This window comes from Salvelinus fontinalis, chromosome 7 (genome assembly GCF_029448725.1).
Source record: "Salvelinus fontinalis isolate EN_2023a chromosome 7, ASM2944872v1, whole genome shotgun sequence".
NCBI lineage: Eukaryota > Metazoa > Chordata > Actinopteri > Salmoniformes > Salmonidae > Salvelinus > Salvelinus fontinalis.
Genome location: NC_074671.1, coordinates 28798724 through 28821720, shown reverse-complemented (window position 1 = coordinate 28821720; position 22997 = coordinate 28798724). Strand labels below are relative to the sequence as shown.

At 46.5% G+C, this 22997-nt stretch overlaps 1 protein-coding gene across 1 annotated transcript in view; it reads left to right on the top strand.

The window, feature by feature from the left end:
* LOC129859341 (transcriptional activator GLI3-like) overlaps positions 1 to 22268 on the top strand; it is a 35913-nt gene extending 13645 nt beyond the window's left edge. The window contains exons 6-11 of the mRNA XM_055928987.1: positions 2717 to 2857; positions 12233 to 12382; positions 14280 to 14444; positions 14760 to 15044; positions 17028 to 17421; positions 18036 to 22268. Of these exons, the coding sequence (XP_055784962.1) occupies positions 2717 to 2857; positions 12233 to 12382; positions 14280 to 14444; positions 14760 to 15044; positions 17028 to 17421; positions 18036 to 20491 (3591 nt within the window). The 3' untranslated portion in view covers positions 20492 to 22268. The remainder of the gene's footprint in view (positions 1 to 2716; positions 2858 to 12232; positions 12383 to 14279; positions 14445 to 14759; positions 15045 to 17027; positions 17422 to 18035) is intronic.
* The last annotated feature ends 729 nt before the right edge of the window (positions 22269 to 22997 follow it).

Here is a 22997-nt window from a genome sequence, read left to right as displayed (position 1 = left end):
CAGTCAGATGTGCAGCCAGATTTATTAGCCACTCCTTTTCCCCAATCTCTTTCAACCATACAGTTTTTAAATTCCTCATCAATCCATGGAGCCTTAACAGTTCTAACAGTTTCTTAACAGCTGCATGTTTATCAATAATTGGAAGAAGTAATTTAATAAATTCCTCAAGTACAGAGTCTGGATGCTCTTTGTTAATGACAACCAATCAACAAATATTTGTGACATCATCCACAGAAGAGTCACAGCAAAATATTTTGCATAATCTCTTATACACTAGTTTAGGCCCTGTTTTTGGAACTTTGGCTTTCCTGGACAAAGCCACTATATAGTGATCACTGCAACCAATGGGTACGGATACAGGTTTAGAACAAAGTTCTACAGTATTAGTAAAAATGTGATCAATACACGTGGATGATCTTGTTCCTGTGTTTGTAGACACACAGGTAGGTTGATTAATAATCTGAACCAGATTACAGGCACTGGTTACAGTGAGAAGCTTCCTCTTAAGCGGATAGCTTGATGAAACCAGTCAATATTCAGGTCCTCAAGAAATTAGATCTCTCTGTTTACATCGCATACACTATCAAACATTTCACACATATTATTTAGACACTGACTGTTAGCACTTGATGGCCTATAGCAACACCACAAAATAAAAAGCTTTAGATGTGCAAGGTGAACCTGCAATCACAACACTTAATAACACTTGGCATAAGATCTTCTCTAAGCATTACAGGGATATGGCTCTGAATATATACAGCAACTCCTCCACCATAAGCATTCTTCTATAGATGGTATATCCTTGTATTGCTACTGCTGTATCTTCAAATAAATGATCTAAGTGAGTATCAGAAATGGCTAATATATGAATGTTATCTGATGTTACCAAGTTATTGATTTCATGAACCTTATTTCTAGGCTACATATAATATGGGCTATTTTCAGCCCTTTACTGGGTATCTTATCAGAGATAGACATAATATGGAAAAGAGCAACCCAAGCAAGAGAAAAGCATATACATTCAGTAGTCCATTAATCAGTTGGTGTTTGTAAGTGTGTGTGTGTGTGTGTGTGTGTGTGTGTGCTGTTGGTTTGAAGCTACAAACCCAGAGGCTTGGCACTCTCATCCCTTCCAGGCTTTTGGGAGGGAGGGTGGACAATGAGCCTGTCTCTGGCAGTGTTCATGGCTGGGATAAGTTATTTCCTCTTCTGGCACACAGCTTCAGGATTGTCCTCGTTGAGGAAGATGTACATTCCTCTCAAGTTCTTGGCTCTTTCCAGAAGAGCTACCTTGTCCTTGAACCTCGGGAACTTGACCACTATCGGAATGGACCTGTTATCTGGTCCGGTGGTGGGTTTTCCAGTCCTGTTTTCTAGTCCACCTATATCATCCCGTTGTGTCATGTGGAGATTCTGCATTTCCATCCACAACAATGTTGTTCCGCCTTGATTGTCCCTTGAGATAATGGGATTTCTCCGTCATTGTGAACACGGATTCCCATACAGAACGGATGTCCTCTCTTAATGACTTACAGATTACTTTCACTTTGCCGTTCTCCTGTTTAAACTCATCAAGCTGACCCTGGGAGCACTTTGTTCAGGTCCTGGACCTCTCTGGTCAGGTCATCCATTGTTTTATTAGTTGACTCCACCAGAATTTAGACACAACACACAACAGCTATTTTATTGTTGTTGTAACAACTGTTTGTAGAACTCTTTTTGTTAGTTGAAAAGACCCTTCACCTGTGATAGAGAGACACCACTGTCCTCAACGGTACTCCCGCTGGCTTTGGTCTTTGTCATAGTAGCAACATAGGTTACGCCGTTACTCTTCGCAGTTCCAGACAGGGCGGGTCACAGGGAAGATTGAAAACAACAAACAACAAACATCAGGGATCTAGACAGCCACAAGGCCTGGACAATCCCCGTTCCCAGCCACAATGGCTAAACGCATCACGGGCTGCGTTCTAAACCTCAAGAAAACCCCACTAGCTTGATAGGCAGCTAGCTAGCAGCTAGGCTAGACCTGGCCTTGGTCAGCAGGATCACTGGACAGATAGTGGCGGTCCCAGCAACTGATGCCAACCGTGTCGCGGTAGCTAGCTAGGAACCAAACTTTTTCAATAAACTTTAAAAAAAAGTTTTTTCCTCATTTTATTCAACTGTTACCGTGCACCTGCAAAAAAGATAGCTCAGATGTGCGATTGTCTTTGGAATTTTAAAACTTTCCAAAACAACATACTTTCCAAAACAACAAACAGAGCTCTCCCTCGTTCCACGTTCCACGTGTAATACTGTCAGTGTTGGGTCTTTGTAACACGGTCAGTGTTGGGTCACTACTGTAATACTGTCAGTGTTGGGTCTTTGTAACACGGTTAGTGTTGGGTCACTACTGTAATACTGTCAGTGTTGGGTCTTTGTAACACGGTTAGTGTTGGGTCACTACTGTAATACTGTCAGTGTTGGGTCTTTGTAACACGGTTAGTGTTGGGTCACTACTGTAATACTGTCAGTGTTGGGTCTTTGTAACACGGTCAGTGTTGGGTCACTACTGTAATACTGTCAGTGTTGGGTCTTTGTAACACGGTCAGTGTTGGGTCACTACTGTAATACCGTCAGTGTTGGGTCTTTGTAACACGGTCAGTGTTGGGTCACTACTGTAAAACAGTCCGTTTTGGGTCCTCTTTTGTAACTCTGTTGTGTTTCTGTACTGTAGGACCATCCTGATGGGATGACTCTTGTGAAGGAGGAAGGGGACAAGGACGACAGCAAGCAGGAGCCAGAGGTGGTGTACGAGACCAACTGCCACTGGGAGAGCTGCCACCGGGAGTTTGACACCCAGGAGCAGCTAGTACATGTGAGTACCTGGTCATTCAGTATTGAAGCCTTCAATTCCAGGAGGCAGAATCAATAGGAGACTATGGCGTCTGGTTTTGCGATACTACCTCTGTCAATTTCAAGTTCAAAACGTTATGACACATTTAGAATGCAGACACTGTGCAAATAATAGAGCAGTAAGTAGGACACCAGGTGTAGAAGTCCATTTTAGGAGCCCCCTCCTCCAAGTCAACTGGTCCTATAGTTCTCCTGGACTTCTGTCCCCAGTCATAACACCCTCGCCACACTCTGGTCCAGCAGCCTCCCCCTGTATGTCACCATGTTCAGTGTTCAGTGCAGAGTGTTCTGCAGCCTACAGGCGTTGAGTAATGCCCTTGCCGGATTCCAGATTGGTTTCGGGGACGATGGTTAATGGGCTCAAAGGCTGCCGAGCACGTCTCTGTTGTGCTACGACACTAACTGATTTGGCCGGCACTGACTAGACTAAATCCTGCACAACCAGGCCGTGAGCCTCCACTGTTCTGTACTGTCTACAAGTCTGTACCGTATTGACTGTAATATACTCCCCCCATCTGTCATACAGCTCCTCACCCTGCCCAGGAGAGGGATGACTCTCATCCTGTAGAGCCTGAGGGCCTATTCTTAACCCAACTATTAATGATATTGCTGATGCCGTTGGTGTTGGTCTGGTCTCCCCTGTGACCGGCTGTGTGCTACTTACCACTAGGCCCACTGAGAGGGGAGATTTGACTTCACTCTCAGTGTTTGATACATGAGAGCTGGAGCTGAGGGGCTGATGGTGAGAAGGAAGCCACCGTGGTGTCCCTTTTAACTACATGTATCTTCAAGCACACACACACACACACACACACACACACACACACACACACACACACACACACACACACACACACACACACACACACACACACACACACACACACACACACACACACACACACACACACACACACACACACACACCACCCCCATCAGCACACATCTGATAGATAGATCCCCAGCTCTCCACGGCTGTCTATCCCGGCGTCTGACATTGCAATCCGCGGCCGCGGCGGTAACCCCTATCTATAATTGATATCCTCAGCGCGGAATGGGCTGCCTCCTGCGTTTGAAGGGCTCTGCTCAAAGGTTGAGGATCTTGACAAGTTCTTGCCCCTGTTTCTGGGGGGCAGGGCGATTTGGGCCGGGGTGAGGGGGGTGCATCATACTGGGTAAGAGCTTGTTCACTCTCCTTTTAGTTCCACCAGGTGAACATCTGTTTTACCCTAACAATGTCCGCTCTCCACACTCTAACTACCCTAACCTCACGTAGGTTTCACTGCTGTGCATCTGAGAAGAGATATTGCTCCATGTCAGGAAATAATCAACACGTCCTCATTGTCTTTTCCCCTTGCAAGTTCACTCAGAATAGTTTTTTTCTCTCCGTCATTGTATTTTATTTCTCATTTTATATGCCCATGCAGATAGGGTTAGCCGGGACATGCTAATGAAACTATTTGCCTAGCGAACCCCTCCCCTCAAATTCAGCGAGCGGGGGAGAAAACCCTCTTATCTCCAACCCTCACCCCCACCCCCTTCAGTAATAGGATAAGTATAGTATTTGGACCACAGTGTCTCTCCTCTAACGCTGGGGGGGTGGGGGGGTTCCATACAGCCAAACAATGGGATATCCCTTCCCCCTTTATTTAAGCTCGTCTTATAGAATGGTTATGGGAAAAAATGATAGAATATGCTTCCAGCCTGGCTTTGGTTGGTAGTGTGAGGTAAAGTTAACAACATAGTTTTCAGTTCTGATACATTTGGAATTGTTTGATGGTTTTCTATCGATTGTTCTTTGTCAATAGTCTGATATTAGTGAGGTAAAAACTCTCAATTAAACGGCTATTTGAAACAAGTGAGGTAAGTTGTACACTTCAAAACTACTATTTGAAGTGTTAAAAAAGTGACGGTTACGTAAATGAAGATGAATTGGAATTCAAATCTGCCGTACACCACCCTCATTGCTTTCCACCTTGTTCAAACGCGGCTCCTGTCGCGCTCCTGATGCACATTTTTAACACTCTACAAACGCACTCGCGCCAGGACACGCTGTGCCCGTTCCTTTATCATCCGCGTTTAAGCGCTCTCGGTGCCGCCGATAAGATAAACATCGCATCTACGCAATTTAGCTCACTTATCTGGCATACCCAGTCAGCAAAAGCGAGGCGGGTGTCAATTTTCAGTTGCTGTATTTATTTAATTTCTTTCTCCCTCTCTATCACTTATTTCAACTCTGCCTCTCAACATCAACCTCCCTTCCCCCACTTCACCCTCCTCAAACTCCAATACCTTTTTTAGCATCACTCTCCCGCTCGTTTTCTCTCCTTTTCCTCTGTACCCTCCGAGGGAGGCACTTTTAAAGATAAGAGCTTGGTGCTGGATTCTTTAACGTCTCTGTTTGATATGTTTGGGGGGTTTTGAACTGGGGTGGCTTTGGAGAGATGTTGCAGAGTCTAAGTTGGCGGGTGGGGGGGTCAGAAAGGGTCTCAAATGGGGTGACCCTGAGCTAGGGTGTGTGTGTACCTGCATGTTGAAAGTAGCGGTCAACTTCTACTCCCCCCCCCCCCACCTTGATACTGTGCTATTCTGGGTCATCTCCCTAGGTGGCGTTGTAATGTCCTTGTTCTTAGATGGAGATGGCATGATGTTAGCATTAGCTCCCCCCGTATACAACCATGCTATAAGGCGGTGGTTGCAGCCTGCGTGCCTCCCCGGTGTTGAGGGGAGATAAAGTTGGGCTCAGTCAGAATGCGGCCCCCTCTCCGCCTGCTGGCGCAGCCCTTTAATTGGTAAAATGCAGATTCTTTTTTGATCAGGAGAAGGATTAGGCACCTTATCTGTCTGGAGTATCTTACTCCAAGATGAAAAGGCTGTGCTGAATTACACATGCCAGTTCTAACCCCCCTCCCTCCTCCACTCCCTCACTCTCTCCCTCCCTCCTTCCCTCCATATCCCTCCCTCCCTTGCCTCTTTTTCCCAATTTTTTCTTTCTTTGCACAAAGCACTTCAGCAATTGACATCACAAAAGAGCATATGATTTATTAGGCTCTGTTTGATAAAGCTAAACGGTGTTGCGGGTCCCACAGCTTAGTGAAATTGCCTTGTAAACAGGCCCTATTTTCATGCACGCATGCATTCTAATGTATGTCCCAGAAAGAGTTTGATAAGGATGCACTGTAGACGGATTTTGAAGTGGTTGGGGAAAATGGAGGAAAGTGGCTAAGTATTGATGGGATTCTGTGTATCTGGTGTGTTTATGTGTATGCATGTGTAGCTATAATACATGCACAGCAAATTCTCCAGGGTTAAATCAACACAGAGTGTTAAGTTTAACACTGAAAGTGTGGACCCGTATAGACAGTGGAACAGTGTTAAATTAGCACTGTCCTTAGTATAATGACTTATTTGCATATTTCCCATGGTGCCTTGCCTTTCAAGTGAATTGTAGAGATACCACCTATTACTGCATTTCTTAGTGACAGAGACATGTTTGTTGCGTTCATCCATTTTCAGTCCTTTGGAATTCACCAAGATCCTAAGTGAGTATGTTAACATTAAAATGTAATTCTTTAACACAATACAATATGTATTTTATAAGGCCTTATTTTGAGGGCCTAGATTTACCCTAATACAGTGGCCTAAAACGCATGGTTTACAGGCGACAGCAGGCCTGCAAGTGACATTACACTGGCTTGCAAAGTGACCTGTAAATCCTATTGGAATCTAGTGATGTTACGTTTGATACTGGAGCTCTGAGGCATGCGTCGAAATCGCTAAGCGGCTAACTTCGAAGCAGTGTGCCGATGCGCGTATCACTTTATCAGAAGTACGTCATGAATGACGTCCGAAGCTTTGTTTGATCAAGTGCTTTTTCCAAAATGCGAGATCCCACTGATTTCGATGTGGTTCCGGTGCTTTCTTCGATTAAGCTGCTTTCAAACACCGACCTCTACTGGATACCATACTTATAAATATAGTTAGGATTTTGTACGCGTTGTTCCACCTGACCGGTACCTTAGCATGTAGCATAGGGAACTATGGAACATTCAGGAACAGATATGAGGTCGAATCCCGTTGAAGTCACACTATTTCAAAAATTATTTTATGTGAAACCACACTTTTCTGCACTGTTGTCCAAATCATTTGTTTTATTTAGTATAGTATAAGCTTCTGTCTTAAGCATCCTAAATAGAGCCATAGATTCCGTTTTTGAAAAATAGTCAACTTGAAGGCAAAAAAGGGAAGCATGAAGTAAGATGTGAACCTGCTAATCCAACTGATTGTAGGCTATTAAAGCCAACGACTTACCGCTGCGCCATGGTGTTTTGATAAAATCAGTGAAGGAAAAAAGAAATCTGATAATCACACGTTGCTATTTATTGCTGACCAGCAGATGTCACTAATTGTGAACAGATAAGGAAGCTCTGAGTAATGAACTTATTTTCGACAACATTGGCTGGAAAGCCTCAATGCTTCAGGAAGCCTCGTTTCCCCATCAATATTGGAAATCAGCCAGAGAGGGGATAGCCAACCTTTGTAATTTGTCATTTGTAGCTACAGCCTGCATTCAGAATGACTCCCAGGGTTGGGACGGCTATGATATAAGACTACCTAAAGCAATTGGAACAACCATTTCAGTAACGGGTGCAATAAATACAAATAACATATTAGTTTAGAAAAGGTGTGTAATTTATTTTTGAGTAGCAAAATATGAATTAACCAATCAATGTACAAAGCACAGATATTGAAACAAACAGTTCTAAAAATCAACATAGAATAGAGCATGCTGGGAAATATGATAATGGTGGGCATGTTTTTGGTTCAACGCTGTTATTAACACCAACACTGGGGTTATTTTACACCAATGAGGGTTAATTTAACACTTACAGTGTTAATTGTTCTGTTACACTGAAAACCAACACTAGGTAACGCTAGCCAATTTGCTCTGTGGGTATAAATCCATGAAATTATCTGGAGTGAGTGAAAATAATACAATTTCCTTTGAGTATATTTTGTACCTGTCCTATGCAAATTATGCAAATCAAATTGTGTGTGTGTGTGTTTGTATATCAATGTGTTATATCAGTGTGTTATACATTAACATTGATACGTCACTCTCTACCTGTAAGCGTATGTGTACTGTGTGTGTGTGTGTGTGCGCATGTGTGTGTGCACTCTGCTCATCCCAGCCCGCGCCTGTGTCTCCCTCTGCCCCTCTTACTCCTGAATCCATCTCAGTGGCCGATAACCTGCCAGGGTGAAGATGAATAACCCGCTTGTGTGCTGCCGCCACCGCAGCTATCAGCACCAGTTTGTCCATTACGCAGGGTCCAACACGTCCTGTCTGTCCATCCGCTCAGCATTGAGATTATTGATTCAATACAAATTGCCATTAGATCATGACCATTAGGGTCGTCTGCGGCCCGGGCCCCTCTCTGTCAGCGCCGGGCCCCATGCATCACAACCGTCAACGGCCCCTGGTCATTTGTACAGGCTGGCGGGAGGGGTTGGGGGGGGTCGAGGGGAAACAGGGGAGCGAGTGCCAACAGCGCAACAACACTGAGGTGCTCCCATCCCTCCCATTGCTCTCAGCTAGGGACGCAGACTGATCGCTTGCCACAGGGATTCCCTCACAGAGACGGAGGGGAAAGGGAGGGAAGGAGCGAGGAGCGGTTTTGTGACAGGAGGAGGAAAGATCAATCTAAGGGAAACGAATGTCCACGGCTCTCAATCTCCACCCCCCCCCCCACCCCCCCAATCGTTTTCTCTCTGTGATTATAATTTTTTTGTCACTCCAAAAATGTAAACGTGTCAGGTTGAAATGAATGGGGGACCCTTGTTGATACATAAAGTCAATTGGAGCCGGAACTTAACGATTGCATTGTGTAACGTATTGATGTAGTTGGACTCTGAGAGCAGAACAGGGCAGGAAAGTGCACGTGGCTGGTGAAGAGATGGCAGTTTTAGCGCACTTGTTCTGTCCTCATATTGGCTGTGTAGGACACCCCTGGCTCCCACTACAAAAGGGGTTAGTTAAGTGCAATTGTTCTGAGTCTCGAGGGTCCATGGGGGCCTTTCTCTTGAAGTAAGGTCCGACTTCATAGGGTTCTGTCTGTTTAGGGGTACGTCCCTTCCTTTGATGGGAACAAAGGTCTGTGACGGTGCCCTGGTCAGGACCCCACAGGCTTGAGTGTTGGGTCACAGACTGGACAGGGGGAGGGGCTGCTGGCTGGGGACAATGCTACCTTTGTCTGGGGACTGTTATGCCTGGAGGTGCACAGTGTCACTCTAGCAGTTCATCCTCACACACACACACACACACACACACACACACACACACACACACACACACACACACACACACACACACACACACACACACACACACACACACACACACACACACACACTGCCCTGACTTCTGGAAGTGTCTTTATAAGTATGTGGGTTCTTCAGCAGTACAGTAGTTGAAGAGGCAGGACACTACAGACACAGGCTGCCTTTGTGTCATAAAGTGGAATGGGAGGATGAACTCCCCTCCCTCTGCACCTCTTTACCTCTAACACTCACTCGACTGACTCCCCCTTCTTTCTCTTATTCTTGTCTTCTGCTGTTCCCCTCCCGTTGTTTGGTTGCTCAAATGTGTTACAAGAAAACACAAAGATACTCTAACAATGACTTGTTTCTCCCAGATGTTTAAGACCTCTCAAAGTCAAGTCTCTATTTATCCCCCTGTTTCTTTCCCATCCCCCTAAGGCAGAGGTCTCTCTCCCCGTCTCTGCTCAGGAATGTAATAAGACAGGTTCCTTTTGGTCAGGATATTGTGTCTGTCTCCCTTGGTTTAAATTGCTCTCGGAAAGGCCCTTCAGAGGCCACCACACTACACTGTTGTCTTTGTGAGAGGGCCAGATGTTGACTTCATCCCCGGAGGATTCCATGTCTGTGTGCCTTTTTTTTCTTCTTCTCTTTGTCTTTACTCTCTTATCCCCCTTTAACCGTCCACTTACCCCTTTTTACTGGTCAGTGTGTAAGACAGAGAGAGAGAGACAGAGAGAGGGTGGGAGGGAGGGAGAGAGGAGGCGAGAGAGAGGAGGTGAGAGAGGGAGAGAGGAGGTGAGCGAGAGAAACCAGGGCTGTGTCGTGCTCACTAGATATAATGCTTTGCTGGAGATGTAAAGCTCTGGCATTTGAGACACTTTGAGTGAACTTTAGATTTTCTCCCCCCCCCCAAACCTCAGATTGGAAGTTGCCACGGCAGCACAACTGTCAGCACTTGTCACGGAGGGGCAGGAGCCCCCATGTGATGGGAAGTGACAGGGTTTTATTTGAAAAGCTTGTTCAGATCGGACACTGAGACTCACGAGTCTCCCCTTTATTCCTCAGAGTACAAATTTGAACGGAAGAAAAAGGAATGGAGAGAGAGAATATGAAACAATGGGAGGAGATAGAAAGTTAGAGAGAGAGAAAATGATTGGGGAAACAATGATGGATGATAACACGGAAAAGAAAGCTAAGAAAATATATGATGAGGAAGGAACTTCAGTAGGGATTTACTGGACTTGGCACAAAGTAAATATTAAGTCTCTGTCAACTGTGGGATTTGGTCCTTATTTTAAATGTTCCTTATCCATTAAATACATGGTTTCCCCGCTCTGACATGTGCATACATACATAATGTGTGCAACAGAAAGAGTTCCCTTTCTCCAACTGCCGTTATTTGCTTCCTACTGCTTCTTTCTCTGTAACACTCAGAGGATGTGAGTTGAGCAGTCGGATATCGCGCTCATCGCTCGTGGACTCCTGAGCGCTCCGGCGCGCGAAGTCCTTTCCAACTGCTGCGCTTAAACTGCCGCTTCAAATGTGCTCCATTCATTAAAATCACAATCTAACCAACGTTTGGTTTTGAAGTATTGAAACCAAACCATATGATTTGAATGAAAAGTATTTTAATAAACATGAAAAGGTGAACGTAAGAAGTGCTCATCATTTCAAATAGGCTACATGTCATATTAACCAGGATATAAACACTCTAAATAGGTCAGGAGCCAGACAGGGAGACTAAGAAGAACAGAAATGAATTATTTAGGCTATATTATTTCAATTATTTCAAGGCTATAGCCTACAAAGAAATACATTGTGACGCATTTTGTTGTATTAATTCATCACAGTCTATAAATTGTCCATCATAGGCTGTGACTTACTTAGAATTCATTACAAATTAAACAAAAAATGCCTTATTAGGCAGTCTTCCGTGCCTTTGAATTCATTTTTTAGAAACACGAGTTTGGCCAGTCTGTGGCTTCAGGATCATGCGATGGTGCCTGGAGAGCAGGCCAGCAGTGGAGGATATCCTCTCCTCACTTGCAGAGCCACTGAGGATGCTAAACACCCTTTTGGCCACTCTTGCCAGGCGGGACAGGGATTCAGAGTTTAAAAATATATATATATATGTAGGCCGAAAGGTTTTTAGGCAAAATAACCCAATCAAAATGGAAAGCTCTTTGAAAATTGGAATATGCCAGTCCTATTGGGCCAAAATAAATTATGGCCTATTGTATAGATAATATAACATAAATGAAGGACACTTTTAAGAGATATGAATTTTAGTTTATAAATACTTTGCTACGATGACACACTTAGTTATCTACCCACCTCATTCCTTTATTTTAGCATGTGCACATAGTAAGTACACCATCATGCTTTTGGGATTCCTGTCTTTTCAGATTCCACAATGACCCTCTCTTGCTCTTGGTCCTCATCTTTGAAAGTCACCTTGATTTTGCACCTGTGTTTTTTATCCGTTTTGTTTTCTGAAAAGATTTAGCGAACTCCGTGACAGTAGCTAAAGCAAGGGGCTATAACAACACACAAGTAGACGTGAGTGCTACTGGAGCGAAATTGGACAAGGCGAGAAGGCCGATGCTCCAGTCAAATTAGGCACGCTCTGCTCCATGTTCTGCTCCATGCTCTGCTCCAGTCAAATTAGGCACGCTCTGCTCCATGTTCTGCTCCATGCTCTGCTCCAGTCAAATTAGGCACGCTCTGCTCCATGCTCTGCTCCAGCTCCGCTCCGCTCACATACTCTGGTAACACTGCACCTATTCTGGGTCCCTTGGCCCCCTTGTGGTGCTCGCCAGTCACTACACGCCTGGTTAAAGCAGCTTTTCTACAGACAAAATACTGTTGACTCCTACCGGTCTTGATCCATAATGAATTATTAAATCACATTGAGTCATAACGAATCAATTGAATCAGGATGAATATATTGAATCATAACAAATCACATTGAATCCAGATTGACTTGTGATTGACCTCGGCTTGTTTCCTCTCTCAGCACATCAACAATGACCACATCCACGGGGAGAAGAAGGAGTTTGTGTGTCACTGGGATGAATGTTCTCGGGAACAGAAGCCCTTTAAGGCCCAGTACATGCTGGTGGTCCACATGAGGAGACACACCGGGGAGAAACCACACAGATGCACCGTGAGGACGCTCCCACAACACTCTCACAATGTTAATTTTACATCATGGGCTTAGATATGGGAATACATAGAGAGTTAGCTGTTGTTAGATGGTTGTGGGTATGTGAGGATGGTGCATCCTTACATTTAATAAACAATCTGTCACACTTCTACCTTCGTCAGTTATATACAGTGGGGGTGAACAAGTATTTGATACACTGCCGATTTTGCAGGTTTTCCTACTTACAAAGCATGTAGAGGTCTGTCATTTTTATCATAGGTACACTTCAACTGTGAGAGACGGAATCTAAAACAAAAATCCAGAAAATCACATTGTATGATTTTTAAGTAATTAATTTGCATTTTATTGCATGACATAAGTATTTGATCACCTACCAACCAGTAAGAATTCCGGCTCTCACAGACCTGTTAGTATTTTTTTAAGAAGCCCTCCTGTTCTCCACTCATTACCTGTATTAACTGCACCTGTTTGAACTCGTTACCTGTATAAAAGACACCTGTCCACACACTCAATCAAACAGACGCCAACCTCTCCACAATGGCCAAGACCAGAGAGCTGTGTAAGGACATCAGGGATACAATTGTAGACCTGCACAAGGCTTGAATGGGCTACAGGACAATAGGCAAGCAGCTTGGTGAGAAGGCAACAACTGTTGGCGCAATTATTAGAAAATGGAAGAAGTTCAAGATGACGGTCAATCACCCTCGGTCTGGGGCTCCATGCAAGATCTCACCTCGTGGGGCATCAATGATCATGAGGAAGGTGAGGGATCAGCCCAGAACTACACGGCAGGACCTGGTCAATGACCTGAAGAGAGCTGGGACCACAGTCTCAAAGAAAACCATTAGTAACACACTACGCCGTCATGGATTCAAATCCTGCAGCGCACACAAAGTCCCCCTGCTCAAGCCAGCGCATGTCCAGGCCCGTCTGAAGTTTGCCAATGACCATCTGGATGATCCAGAGGAGGAATGGGAGAAGGTCATGTGGTCTGATGAGACAAAAATAGAGCTTTTTGGTCTAAACTCCACTTGCCGTGTTTGGAGGAAGAAGAAGGATGAGTACAACCCCAAGAACACCATCCCAACCGTGAAGCATGGAGGTGGAAACATAATTCTTTGGGGATGCTTTTCTGCAAAGGGGACAGGACGACTGCACCTTATTGAGGGGAGGATGGATGGGGCCATGTATCGCGAGATCTTGGCCAACAACCTCCTTCCCTCCGTAAGAGCATTGAAGATGGGTCGTGGCTGGGTCTTCCAGCATGACAACGACCCGAAACACACAGCCAGGGCAACTAAGGAGTGGCTCCGTAAGAAGCATCTCAAGGTCCTGGAGTGGCCTAGCCAGTCTACAGACCTGAACCCAATAGAAAATCTTTGGAGGGAGCTGAAAGTCCGTATTGCCCAGCGACAGCCCTGAAACCTGAAGGATCTGGAGAAGGTCTGTATGGAGGAGTGGGCCAAAATCCCTGCTGCAGTGTGTGCAAACCTGGTCATGAACTACAGGAAACGTATGATCTCTGTAATTGCAAACAAAGGTTTCTGTACCAAATATTAAGTTCTGCTTTTCTGATGTGTCAAATACGTATGTCATGCAATAAAATGCAAATTAATTACTTAAAAATCATACAATGTGATTTTCTGGATTTTTGTTTTAGATTCCGTTGAATTGTACAGTTGAAGTGTACCTATGATAAAAATTACAGACCTCCACATGCTTTGTAAGTAGGAAAACCTGCAAAATCGGCAGTGTATCAAATACTTGTTCTCCCCACTGTATATATTGTTGAGGTTAACTGGTCTCGGCCAGGATGAAGCATTAGAGCTGTGTTTGATGAGTGTGTGGGTTCCGACTCCTCCTCGCTCTCTTTTCTCATTCTTCTTCTTCTTCGCAGTTTGAGGGATGTCCCAAGGCCTACTCTCGCCTGGAGAACCTGAAGACCCATTTGCGCTCCCACACTGGAGAGAAGCCGTACGTCTGTGAACACGAGGGCTGCAACAAGGCCTTCTCCAACGCCTCCGACAGAGCCAAGCACCAGAACCGCACACACTCCAACGAGGTACCACACACACACACACACACACACACACACACACACACACACACACACACACACACACACACACACACACACACACACACACACACACACACACACACACACACAGCTCAGCAACAAGTCATCTCCGTACGCCACTGACTGTATATGTGTGTACGGTTCATTGCTGGAGGCCTTTAGAAACAGAAGCATCCTGTCACTGGCCCCATCTGTTCTCCTCTCTCCTTCCAGAGCATAGAATTAAATAGAACAGTATACTAACATAAAATTCTATACTAATAATATAATGCAATATAATGTATCTCTATGTTCCAGAAACCCTACGTGTGTAAGATCCCTGGCTGCACCAAACGCTACACGGACCCCAGCTCCCTACGCAAGCACGTAAAGACCGTGCACGGGCCAGAGGCGCACGTGACCAAGAAGCAGCGCAGTGACGCCTTCCCACGTCCCCCGCCGCAGTCCCGAGAGGGGGGCAACGGACAGGGCCGGTCGCCGGGGCAACTAGGGGGTTACGCAGACCAAAGGGAGTACAACCACGCTACCTCGAAACAGGACGAATGTCTGCAGGTCAAGTCCATCAAGACGGAGAAGCCTATGGTGAGCCCCTCTCTGAGGGCACACAGTAACATACACTGAATGATGGGATAACCCAAGAAATATAATTACTGCTGTTGGTTCACCCATCACGGAATGGTAAATTGGATGGGGATTGCCCGTTCTAGTAATTATATTTCTATGGGGATAGCAGCCCATCTATCTGAAATGTCACCTTAATAGTTTCTAACAATGCTCTACTGAGTGGACAAAACATTAAGAACACCTGCTCAAGTGAAAGCTATGATCCTTTAATGTTGTTAAATCCACTTCGATCAGTGTAGATAAAGGGGAGGAGAGAGGTTAAAGAGAGATTTTTAACCCTTTACACAATTGAGACATGGATTGTGTCTGTGTGCCATTCAGAGGGTGAATGGGCAAGACAAACGATTGAAGTGCCTTTGAACGGGGTATGGTAGTAGATGCCAGGCGCACTGGTTTGTGTCAAAGGACATCCACCCAAAGGACATCCAGCAAACTTGACACAAATGTGGGAAGCATTGGAGTCAACATGAGCCAGCATCCCTGTGGAACACTTTCGACACCTTGTAGAATCCAGGAAGAGTAGCTGCTGCTTTTACAACAGCTAATGGGGATCCTAATAAAATACCAAATGCCCTGACGAATTGAGGCTGTTCTGAGGGCAAAAAGGGGTGTGCAACTAAATGGTGTTCCTAATGTTTGGTATACTCAGTATATATTCACTTTAACTCTAACCATGTACTATACCATGATGCTCACTTAAACCGAACATGATTACTGGGGCGTCAGCCAGGGACGTGTACAGCACATGGGTTTTACGTGTGATCTAACCTCTTACGAATAACACTATAACAAATGAATGTTTTCTTTTGTCCAATGCGCCGTGCTTCGCTCTTCCCTTTCTCTCTCTCTCTCTCCCTCTTTCTCTATGGACAGTGGGTAATCAGGTGAGATAGGTGTCCCTTCATGTTGCCATATTGCATTTGTAAAAACCCTCGTGTCTCATTCACCTTGTTAACATCCTTTCAGTAGCCATTTCATCCAAAATGAGTCTGTTTACCTTTTATCCTCCTCCCATGTGGCATCATCTTTTAGCTCGTTAGACATCTTTACAAAACTGTCCACGGTCACTGCCGTTACGTTTTTTTCTCTTTTACACACTTCACATTGCAATGAGAAATTGTCTTAATTCTCCTCAAAACGTTTTCTTATTTTGGAGAGTAATGTTTTCCCAAAGTGAAATACCTTGGGGCAGAACTAAGTGCATTTCCAACATTGTTTATGTGTATTAAAAGTATGCCCAACACTGCCGAGGGCTCTATTGTGCAGCCGAATGCATTTGGTGGAATCCGGACCATTCAAACTACAGGAAAGGAAAGTCTTGCTTTGCAGTTTTGCACCGTGCCAAAAAGTGAATCTTTTTCTCTTCACTGATCTCCATTTTGGGTAAATCAGAGTAAACAACCCAATTAGGCCTTAGTCAGTCTGAAAATAAGCCTTTGTCCACCCCCACCCCCTTGTCTGAAAATAGTCTATATCCCACTACCTTCACCGGAGTGTTTGTTATAGAGTTTGGACCGGTCCATTGGACGACACACAGGGGAGGCGTTACTCACGCTTCCGTGATTCACTTGACGTTGTTTACAAAACAGAAGACATTGGACAAACCGAGCTCAGAGAGAGTAAAGTTTGTCTGTGTTCATGTCTACTGCTGTAATGACAGATAAATGCAAACCAGGTCTGTAGATATGAAGGTGGTAGGTCATGCCCAGACTCAATGAATTAATATGACCAATCACAATCAGAAATGCCATTGTGTTGTTGTTTACTCCGGTGGAAAGCATGTCCCAGGCAGCTGCATCACATGGTGTCATTGTGTGTTTTAATCATATTTCGCAGACCTTTGAGAAAATGAACGTGTCCTCAATGTGTCACGTGTACTTGGTAATAATCAATTCTACTTCTTCTCATCTTTTACTTGATCCTCCCTATGCCCCCACACAGACGTCTCAGCCAAGCCCTGGCGGTCAGTCTACATGCAGCAGTGACCAGTCCCCCATCAGCGCCTATCCCAGCCATGGAGTCCAGCTTGCTGTGAGGGGAGGGGTGGTGGGACTGGGCGAGGGGCCGGGAGAGGAAGACGAGGAGCTGGAGGAGGAGGAGGGTTTGGAGGAGTTGGAGGGGGGCCGTGACGCCCCCATCATGGACTCCACGGTGTCGACAGCCACGGCGGCTACGTTGGCGCTGCAGGCGAGGAGGAACGTGGGCCGGCCCATGAGATGGATGGAGCACATGAAGATGGAGAGGCTGAAGCAGGTGAATGGAGGAGGGGGAGCCCTTATGCCCAGGGTGGGCCCCCTGTCCCCCACACCGCCACCCAAGGGACCTGCCGTGCTGGGTAAGGATCCACCATGCTCATATCCACCACCCCTGTCCTGGTCCTCTGAGGCCATGCTTATGTTACACAAAGAATAATAGTGTTTCATTACAGAGACTTAGGCTGAGAAGTGTGTTTTACACACTGGACTCCACGGACATTCAATATCAGTGTTAAACGTCCCTGAACACTGTAAAGGCCAATAGATATGTAAAATAACATTGACACTAGTATTGGGTTGTGAAAAGAACTCTAAATGTCTCAGCAGATCGCGGTTTGATTACCTGGAATTTCCCTCCCTGCAAATCGGACTTGAATTCACAGGCTTAACAAATGTTCCGCTGGAAATCAGAATCAAACCCATATCATATCACATCATATATCACATCAGTGATTAGAGCATGTAATAGAATTTCATGGTCAAACTGTGTTTGTGAGAAGGTTGCATCTGTCTGAGGGATCTCTCCTCACTTATATTGTGTTCATCTTTCTCCCTCTCCACCCTCTCTCTCTTTCTCCCCCTCTTTCTCTGTTTCCCCCCCCCACACACACTTCCACCGCCCCTCCTTTTCCCTTCCACCCTCTTTCTGTCTCTTTCTCTCGCTCTTTTCCTCTCTCCCCCTGTCCTCCCTCAGGATCATGCCTGGGCAGGTTATCCCAGCCCCAGCCTCCTCCTCGTCCCGAGCTGGGTAGCACAGAGCTGACGGTGCTCAGCCTGCTCCGCGGCATCGAGCACGGTGACCGGCGGGACAGCAGTGGCAGCGCCACCAGCTCGGCCTACCTGAGCAGCAGCCGGCGCTCCTCGGGCATCTCACCGTGCTTCTCGTCACGGCGCTCCAGCCAGGCGTCCCAGAGCGAGGCGGCCAACACCCCTGGTCACCACCGCCGCCACCACAACCTTAGCTCCACCGACTCCTATGACCCCATCTCCACCGACGCCTCGCGCCGTTCCAGCGAGGCCAGCCAGTGCGGGGGAGGAGGTGGAGTGTTTGTGGGTGGAGGGTGGGCGGGCGTCGGGGGAGGCTCCAAGGGTATGCTCAACCTCACGCCGGCGCAGCACTACCACCTGAAGGCCAAGTACGCTGCTGCCACGGGCGGCCCACCCCCCACGCCGCTGCCCAACATGGAGCGCATGAGCCTGAAGACCCGCATGGCCATGATGGGCGATGGCCAAGACGGATGTGGAGGCAACCACGCGCTGCCCCCACTGGTCAGGCCGCGCCGCTGCAGCGACGGCAGCACCACCAATGGGTACGGGGGCCACAGCGGGTACCGGGACTACCGGCGTAGGGGCTATTACCCCGGCGAGGGCCCGGGGAACGGCCCGGACCGGAGGGCTAGCGACCCCGTGCGGACCCAGCCTCAGCAAACCCACCCGGAGTTCCTCGGGCTGCCCCAGGTCCAGCGCTTCAGCAGCCTCAACAACATCCACCCACTTCCCCCTCTATCAGGCCTCCAGCACCCCACAGCAGAGGGCCGCAGCTTCAGCCTGCAGAACTACACACGCTCAGAGGGGAATCTCCAGAGAGGGGGCCTGCTTTCCTCTCCCTGCCCCCCCAGCATCATGGAGCATGCAGCCCTGGAGGCCCTGGCTATGGAGGAGGAGGGAGCCCTGCTGCTGGGGGATGAGGACATGCTGCCTGACGACCTGGTGCAGTACCTCCGTTCTCAGGACCTCCGCTCACAGGACCAGGCAGACTCCTACAACAACCACCTGGAGAACCATGTGGCTGGGGACAACGGCCATCTCCCTGGAGGGGAGTTACAGGACCAGGGCCCAGGGCTGAACCAGTGCATCCACAGTCTCCAGCAGCACCACCAACAGCAGCAGGGACTGGAGAGAGAGGGCCCCAGCAAAGACGGCATGCCCATTCAGTGGAACGAGGTGAGCTCAGGGAGTGCTGAAAGGTCCCCCCAGAGGCAGCCCCAGGTCCAGGCCCAGCAGAGGTGTGGCAGATGGGCCCCCACAGAGCAGCACCAAGGTCTGGGTGCCGGTTCATCATTCGGGAGGTTTGGGAACATGGTGGTGCAGCAGCAACAACAGACAGTTACTACCAGAGACTTCCAGAACCGCTGTGCCCAGCCAGGCCAGCCCCAACCCCTATGCAGAGTCAATGGCGGTGTGAAGCTAGAGGCGACCACCCACTCCTGCATGGAGATGAGAGGGAACGGCCACAACCCCACACACACTTTTGGCCGGCCTGACTTCTCCCAGATCTCTGTGGGGCCTCTGCCCCAGGGCTACAGCCAGCAGCAGTACCAGACCCAGAACCATGGAACCTCCAGGCAGATTGGAGACAACCTGCTCCTCAGCCGGGCCTCCGTGGACAGCCTCACCAGCCTCTCACAGGCCCCAGCGCTCCACCACCACCCCCAGGCCCCCGCCCCCCGCCTGCAGCAGGCCAACAGCAGCTATAGGCACCCCACCAGACCACAGCAGTACCTGAATGGCCAACAGAGCACCACCAATGGTAGCCATGGCAACCTTACCCAGCAGAACCTCACCCAGCAGCAGCAGAGTCTGAGGAACCAAGCCAGTCACTGCTCCCTGGCCCACCAGGTGTCCGGGCTGAAGCTGGAGGCTGCCGACCAGGGCTACCTGGACCAGAGCTTCAGCGACCAGGCTGTGTGCTTTGACCCGCTGGGGACCAAGACCTCGTCTTTCTCTCCAATGGAGGAGCAGTGTCTGCTGGAGACCATGAACGAGCAGGTGGGGCTAGGCGGGGACTCCTCGGTCGCGGCCTCCCTCCTCTCCCCGGTGGCTGACCAGGTGACAAGCACGGTGGACAGCCGCGCGGGCGGCTCGGTCAACGTGCTAGACAACGTGTTGCCGCTGGATTTCGGAGCCATGATAGAGGACGTGGGGATGGGCTACGACCAGCGTAGTCTGGTGTCGGGGGTGATCAGCCCCTCCGTCTTCCAGGGCGTGTCCCGGAACTCGTCCCGCCTCACCACGCCCCGGGTCTCCGCCACCTTCCACAGCACCGCGGGCATGATGCCCTCCAACCTCAGTAACATGGCCATCGGGGACATGAGCTCCCTGCTCACCACCCTCGCCGAGGAGAGCAAGTTCCTAGCCATCATGCAGTAACTCTCCCTCCTTCCTTTGCTCCATCCCTCCCTCTCGTTGGTGAAAGGAAGTAGAGGAAAATACTGACGCATGTAAAGAACAGAGGGGAAAAGGCGGCGACGCTTAAGACAAAGTGACAGATTACGAGTTTATTATACTTACATAGTGCTCCCCAAAACAAATTTGTTGCCAATCAGATTTATTTTGTAAAAGTGTCATCCCCTCTCTTCTGAGACAGGACATGTGACAAAAAGTATATATAGATATATTCCTTTTCTGGAATGAAGGCTATTTTTGGAAGCCCTTCCCTTTGTATTATGATGGTGAGCAAGTGAGGCCTCTGATGGCCTCTCTGGTCTCGTCCCTTTGAAACAGTATTGCGTGTATCGTCGCATTATTTTTATTTTTTTGCTGTACACTGTTGGTATAAATGCATGTTGTATTCAAGGTCAAACATAAACACTGTCTTTATAAGTACGTAGACTAGCACGTGCCAAGTATCTAATCCTATTGGATGTGCCATTTACCATTATGGTACAACGGATGCCCATAGCGTTATCCTTCTATAATGACTTGCTTTTTAAAATGATATTTACACCTTTGCTATCGTCATTTTGTTAGTATGTTACTTTTGCGAAATGTAAATGTCAGTGTTTCTCAGTGCTTCTACCAAGTCTTACCAATTGTGTGTGTTTGACAGAGTATTACAAATAATATGGTATTGAGCCCACGTTTAAAAGGACCAGCCTTCAAAGTCTTAGAATTCACACAAGCGTCATAAGTAGCTCTTTAATTCATACTCCAATTGCTTGATTTTACAATGTCCGTAATGGTACTCACAGGTGTATATAACAATGTGTTTTTTTGTATATTTTCTTTGTGAGAATCAGATTCTCGCTGTCAGATCCAACAGATCCATTAATTCTAAGCGTAGCATATGATTCACAGACCGAAAGGGTAGCATTTGTATGTTTTCTGTTAGTTTTTTTTATCCACCATTGTATTTTACCATTTTAGAAATCTGATGTCTATTAGACATTCAAATAGTGGATAATCCATATTCTATTCTCCAAAGTAGTACAGCACCGTATGTCCTGCTACTATGGAGTGCAGTGACTCTTTCAACAGTGTTAGTATCACCTTGCAGTCTCAGATGACAGTGTGTACAGTATATTAAATTGTTTCCTTATTCTTCAGTGGCAAAGCAATGAGGTACAGAATCGTTTTGGTGTTTTTTGGTACTTTTTGTCTTTTTTAGCTGTGCATCAATGGTGTTTTGTTTTGAAAGAGGTAAGAATTCATTCCCTTGTCAAAGGAGACCAGAGGGAATGGCCATGAGGTATGTGCCTTAAAATCTGCCTGTCGGAAAAGAAAAAGATCACTGCCAATCTTCCATTGTTAATTATGAAAAAAATACACATGTTAAGTGTTTTGTGAGACCTGTAAAATTTACATAAACATTTATATTAAAAAAATGATTATCAAAAAGGTCAAGATGTGTAAAATGCATCTTTGTTTTTTTTTGTTTTTGCATTTTCTTGCCTTTTTGTGTTTTTATACCTGTAAATACATTATTCTTTCTGTAGGTTTAGCTCAGATATGAGGATGAGGCACGAGGGGCCAATAAAGAAATTACTCTTAAAGCAGGGATTCCCAGACCCTGCTTCTAGTCCAGGCAGATTTGGCTCTGAATGGTGCACGTAGTGCCCAGCACTGCCCGTCTGCCAGAAGAGCCACTTTGCTATTTTATAACTGACCACAAATGTTTGTATGGTTTTAATAAAAAAAGGAAATTATATTTAAAGTCTCCTGTCTTGCATGTGTGCTGGTTTGGATACGATATAAAACACACTCAGATGGATAAGGGGCCAATCTTTCATAGGTTACATGGGTTTGTTGGACTAAGGTCATCAACCCACCATAACGCATAAGTAAATGGGATATAATGAACCATTCATTGACTGGGAACGTCACTGCCATTTCTGCATGAGACAAACCACACTACTAAGAATTACTACATTACTAAGAATTCACTGCCCTTGAAATGGGATTAAATCACTAAACAATTTATGTATAAACCTCCGGTTCAGAGCTTCTGTACTCTCAAATCAAATGTCGTGCCAACATATTGGGTTAATGTCTAGCGCAAAATACTTATCTAAGAGGATAAAGTACACACACCAAAGGGAAATGCAACTTGCTAGGCCACTGGTCGAACTCACTGACTGTATCAAACTACTTACCCTCAATTCTTACACATTGAATTAAGAAGCACATTCTGTGCTTTTGTTGCCCCCTTCTGATCAGGAGTAAGAATTGCATTTAAATTACAAATTCCCTGAATTGCATAAAGGAATGCATTTCCCTTTGGGTTTGTCCAAAAACATTGTCATATCTTCTTAATTGGCTTTTTATTGTATACATAAGCAAATGTGCAAATACAGTGACACGGCGTAGTCTTGGTAGAAAATTCCCAATCTTCTGTGATGCACTGAGATTATTTTATTTTGACCAACGGTTTTCCCTC